General features: G+C 32.9%; 1 protein-coding gene across 1 annotated transcript in view; it reads right to left on the bottom strand.

The window, feature by feature from the left end:
- Nucleotides 1–4,536: 4,536 nt before the first annotated feature.
- The window catches only part of LOC111703962 (protein msta), a gene marked incomplete in the record, with an annotated part of 6,687 nt that continues 4,950 nt past the window's right edge, over nt 4,537–6,273 (bottom strand). The window contains 1 exon segment of the mRNA XM_023476059.1: nt 4,537–5,460. Within this exon segment, the coding sequence (XP_023331827.1) occupies nt 5,389–5,460 (72 nt within the window).

Here is a 6,273-nt window from a genome sequence, read left to right as displayed (position 1 = left end):
GGGGTGGGGCTAAGAAAAAAGTCCTCTTTTAAAGTTTTAAATTCCTGTGTATGGTAAGCAGAACTAGAGCATTCTTCATCACACATAGGATACCCACACCCAGAGCAAACATAACTGAACATCCAGAATTTTATCTATTTAGTCCCTGCGAGGGACTAAAAGCGTTATTTCAAGTGACCCTCAAGGCAAAGATGATAATGCCAGATTTACAACGATGCCCTTACAAGGTTTGTCTGATTAAGTATGAATTATAAATCAATGTTAATAATTTTGAACACTTATTATTTTCAAATGTCGATTCTCTACAATATAGCTTGCGTAATTATCATCATTAAACACTTTTAAACCTAGAAAATATCTTCCAAATTATTGATTCAATAAATGTTCCAAGGGTAATGTTGTAAATCTAGCATTGCCATGGTTGCATGCAGGTTCACTTAAAATTACACTTGACTGGCATTTCCGATTGACAATGGTACCCTGTAGATTTTTTATCAACAATGTGTAAGATACCATATTTCTTCTAGATTAAACAGTGTTTAGTTCTGCTTCCTTCCTTCATTGTCTTTGTAGCAGAAATACGCGACTCCCTTGCATAGAGAAACCACAATTGTATTGTAAATAATCTAAGTTTCTAAGGTAAAAGACAAAGAAAATTTCCTTCATTTTAGTTTTAAACCAGAGGAGAAATTTTTACCTTGTATCAATTTCTGCTAAGCATCCCAAGCATATTGGATTTGTCTCCTGAAATTACAAGAAAAAAAAATGAAAAAGTATGTATCAGAATTTTCATTTCTATTTATAATATAATTATATTCTGCACAGAGCCCAAATTGTTCCCAAAAAATACTAGACAAAAACAAAGTGAAAATAATCTTCGTTTTTTTTAAATGTTGTTGTTTTACGGCATTAATACGTTAAATGTACTAATCATAAAAAAATAAAGTTTATCTGTCGTAATTTTTAATTTTTATTTAATTTCAATACAATAAATGGCAGAAGAAAAAATATTTACAGTTTCTCTTAGTTTACATATTTATGTGCAACTGCTGTAGGAAAGTTTGCCAAAAATTAAAATTGAGATAGAATTGTCTTCGTTATTGTTTTGAAATATACGACTGACAAAGATGTTCTGATTTTGGATGAACCATACACGAATTATTAACCTGGTTCGGACCAACTATTAATGGCTCCTCACAGCAAATTATCTCTCCAGCTCTTATATCCCTACAACATACAATATACAATAAATCGATAAATCAATAAAATAAATTTTATGTCGTTTTTTCTACTTTAAATACAGAGTGATCAGGGGGTGATAGTATAGAAGGGTAGAATACAGTGGTATTCTAAATATATTGGATAGTATAGTAGGGGTAGAATACAGTGGTACTCTAAATATTGCATGAATGTGAGGCTAAAGATCCAATTGCAAATATTCCTCTGTATCCTGCATCCCCGTAGGAGCGTAGTTCAAAACAGTTTATTTCAAGTAATCCAACAGCATGCTGTATATCTTCCTATACAATAGATTTATAGATATATCGATATATAGATATAAAGACATGTAGACATGTAGATATATAGATGTTTATCTAACCTGTAGTTTATCTGTAGAACGCTGTTATCTAACCTGTGGTATATCTGTAGAACTCTGTTCTCTAACCTGTGGTATATCTGTAGAACTCTGTTCTCTAACCTGTGAAATATCTGTAGAACACTGTTCTCTAACCTGTGGTATATCTGTAGAATACTGTTCTCTAACCTGTGGTATATCTGAAAAAATCAACTCTCTAATCTGTGGTATATCGGTAGAACAATGTTCTCTAACCTGTGGTATATCTGTAAAAAACTGCTCTCTAACCTGTGTTATATCTGTAGAACATTGTTCTCTAACCTGTGAAATATCTGTAGAAAACTGTTCTCTAACCTGTGGTATATCTGTAGAACACTGTTCTCTAACCTGTGGTATATCTGTAGAGAACACTGTTCTCTCACCTGTGGTATATCTGTAGAACACTGTTTTCTAACCTGCGGTATATCTGTAGAACACTGTTCTCTAACCTGTGAAATATCTGTAGAACACTGTTCTCTAACCTGTGGTATATCTGTAGATTACTGTTCTCTAACCTGTGGTATATCTATAGAACACTGTTCTCCAGTCTGTGGTATATCTGTAGAAAACTGTTCTCTAACCTGTGGTATATCTGTAGAAAACTGTTCTGAAAACCTGTGGTATATCTGTAAAACACTGTTCTCTAACCTGTGTTATATCTGTAGAACACTGTTCTCTAACCTGTGGTATATCTGTAGAACACTGTTCTCTAACCTGTGGTATATCTGTAGAACACTGATCTCTAACCTGTGGTATATCTGTAGAAAACTGTTCTCTAACCTGTGGTATATCTGTAGTGCATCTTGTTACAGATCCAGTCGCCATTTTGTTTGTGAACTACTTCTGGAAGTAGAAAGCCGGTTTCATCTTGAAGACGACATTGTTGACAGAGCAGGGTATTGAGATTTGTACCTAGTTCGGTTGGATCTTCACAGCGTTTACAACGGCATTCAAAACACCTAAATCAAACCTGTAAATTGTAATTGTAAATTCACAAAAATATACTGTTAAGTAGCGATCGCCTTGTATGGGATTTCCTAAAACCCTAAAAATCAAAATCATTTTTTCAAGATTTAGGGGGTTTTCGTTCACAACAACCCTGAGGCAAAAGCCCAAAGGAGTTACGCGCATGCGGTGTAGAACAGGCTTTCTCTCTGTCTTGTAATTCTACGCAAATGCGCGTAACTCCTTTGGGCTTCTGCCTTAGGTTTTTTGTGAACAAAAACTTCTAAATCTTGAAAAGACGACATCTAGTGTTTTATCTGTGTTGATACTAATCCATGCTAAAAATCTAAACAAGTTGAAGCACTTTTGTCCAGAGTGGTTAGAACAAGTAAATGTTTCTGATGAACAAGTGAGCTGTGGATTATACCGGTTGATTTTCAAAAAAAGAAATAGTTTAGAAATTTGTTATCGACTGGACTAAGTTTGTACGGAAAAACGATGTATTTATTTTATTTTTTTAATGCTGATTTTATTTTCAGATTGCTCTAGCCCAGAAAATATTTATCATTGATCCAAAATTTAGGCCTATAAAGAAACCTCAAACCGACAGCTTACTTTTTTTTAAATTACGAAAATCTGCCCTTTTCTCATAATTTCTGTACAAAATAAAATAAAATGTGAAAATCAAAAATTTTAAAAAATCGATCCAGGAAATTGATTTTTTGACTTATACTGAAATAAGTGAGTATAAAAGAAAAAGTGTGAGCCTGTGAGGCCTAGGAAGAAAAAAGTAAACCTGAAATATATCGAATGAAACCTTGGTTGTGGAAAATTGACCGAAAATTAATATTGACATTAAACAGTGGTAGTATATAGTTTCTAGTTTTAGTATAGCCCTTATGTTTTCCTTCTTTTTCGATGTATATATCAAATAGAAATGATGCTTTTTCGTCGCGTTTTTCGTATCAACCATTTGCATGGCTTTATTTTATGCAGAATTGCAGGTATACAACTTTGCCACCTCTGAAATACTCTCGTTTTCACTATATATATATATATAGATCAAGATGGGATAATATCAAATGTGTTTGGATACTCTTTGGTAAACTGGAGGTTTTATTATCTAAACAAAGATTTAATTAACTTGTCCCATCCACCTAATTACCCATCTCTTGAGCTTAATTGTGCTTTATATTTTGTCGATCTTCATAAAGAATTAGGCAGTAAAGACGACCCAAAACTCTAAAAATATGACGATTTAAAGCTTGATTATTGGTTTCTGCATTCAGTCTAATTTTTTGATTGTTAATCAAATAATTAAGCACATAAAAAACCCTAAATTCAAGAAAACAGATTAGACAAAGTCCGTACATTGGTTTCTGAAGTCTCTTTCTTTGTGGATAACCCTGTAAATTTTCTTTAAAAAAATTAATAAAGGATAAATAATTCTTTTTAAACAGAAGACGACATTCAATGTAAACCATTAGTTTTGAAAGCATAGCAATGAACAATATGATATTAATATTACCAGCCCTGTAGATCTGAAGATTATCATTCACAAACATTTAGGTTTTACAATTTACAATCATGCGAAAATGCATAATAAGTCTTAAAAATGAAACTTTCTCTAGCGTCATTTTTGCTATATACATTATACATCTGGAAAACGAAATTTGTTAAATACGACTTTTTACGTATATGAAACATATCCCCATCAAATTATTCAGGCATTCTGAGTTGCCGCTGGCTACTTAGGAGGGGCCTCGAGCGCTGAGGCTAGATTAAGGATGTCACATGGCAAAAAATTACGTATAGAAAAAATAGCAAAAGCTAAATTTACATGAAACTTGGAAAAATGACACTAGAAAAATTGTCGTAGATCATTCAAAGACGACTGTCTCATAATAGTGTTATCGATAATTATCCCTTAAAAAAACAACGGACAATAAAGAAAAACTGTAAAATTAAGCATAACATAAATTACATAAAGATATATTTATATATAATAATAAATACAACAAATACTGGTTAAAGGTACTCCTGGAGTCCTGGCTGCATGCACTATTAAAATTCTAATTTTCTGTCGCGATTTACAACAAATAACTTGTTGTCCCGTTTTGAATCAGTAAAACACCACACTGTAAGAAATCTGGAAGGAACATCGGGAAATCATAAAAAACACCACATATACAGGGTTACCCATAAAAGATGAGACTGAAAAGGTCACCAGAAACTCTTAAAATATGAAGATCACAAGTTTAAATTAAATCTTCTGTCTTAAATATAGTATTTTAATGGCTTTTTTAATTATTCGACAAAGAAAGAAAGGAGTTTACAGTTGCAGGGAGTCATGAATACAAAGAATCATATTGTATAAACTCACAACAGTTGTCTCTAAAGTCTCATCCTTTGTGGGTAACCCTGTAGGTAAGAAACAATCTGGATTCTTGATTAGGGATTAGGAGGGTAAGCTATCTTATTTAGGGGTTAGGAAATGACAAGATTTCTTGATTAGAGATCAGGGATGAATCAGCATTCTTTATATGGATCAGGAAAGAGCAAGATTTCCTGATAAAGGATCACGGAAGAGCAAGATTTCCTGATTAAGAATCAGGGAAAAGAAAGATTTTCAGATTAAGTATCAGGGAAGAGAAAGCTTTGGTGAGGGATAAGGGAGCAGCCAGCTTTCTTGATGAAGGATCATAGAAGAGAAATCGTTTTGATTATGGATCATGAAAATCAAGCTTTGTTGATTAAGGATCAAGGATTTACAAACAATGATCCGTTAGCCAGCAGTTTGAGCTGAGTCCAGTGTGTGCAAGTGTTGCTTACCAACCCACGCTAAGTAATTGTTTTCTCTTTAGTGTACAGAGTAGAGGGTCCAGATAACTGGTTGTGATCTCAACGCCCTGAACAATTACTTCACGTCAAATTAAAGTAAATTTTGCACGTAAGATTGAAATCTTACATGTTTTCAATCATAACTTCTCTTTCTTAAAGAGCTGTTAAAAAGAACTAAAATGTTTTAAATGTCTTATATTTATGATATATTTCATACCATGGCATAAAATAAAACTGGGGAAGCTACAAGGTCACAATATTATACCAATAATGGGGTATAAATTTGATCTTCTCCTCCTGGTTAGTTTACTGTTATATTATTACGAACATGCCGAAATTAAGAACGCAGTGCATGCAGTGTAGAGAAAAATATAAAGATAAATTTTACTGGTAGAACTTTGCAATTCCAGAACTCCTCTATTTCTTATTTAAAGGGAGAAAAGTAAACTGGTAGTTTACACAGATTTCTCAACTTTCTTTATTTAGAGGTGGGATTGAAAACTTCAAGATTTCAAACTAAAATGAAAGAATAGCTTAACGTGCTAATTAAGTAGTAATCTCTGTTTGTTCGTCTGTTTCTTTGTATGTCCAATCATAAATCTTAAATCCCTTGACCGATTTGCCTCAAATTTTGACTCATGAACTCAGTAGAACCACGGGAATGTTCTTAGCTGGGTTTTCAAGATGGTTTGTAATAATAAAAATATTTAATCTTAATATAAAGTTTCTCACCTTTGGTATATCTTGTGTTGCAACTAATTTGGAGAGGAAAGGGGGCTCTTTTCCAAAAATCATCTTCGCATTGGAACTAAAATATTATCAATAATATTACAGTAATTTCTATCATCATCGTTATCATCATTATCCTTGAG

This window comes from Eurytemora carolleeae, unplaced genomic scaffold, assembly GCF_000591075.1.
Source record: "Eurytemora carolleeae unplaced genomic scaffold, Eaff_2.0 scaffold419, whole genome shotgun sequence".
NCBI classification, from domain to species: Eukaryota; Metazoa; Arthropoda; class Copepoda; order Calanoida; family Temoridae; genus Eurytemora; species Eurytemora carolleeae.
The sequence above is the reverse complement of the archived record's forward strand: the minus strand, read 5'-3'. Positions and strand labels throughout refer to the sequence as shown.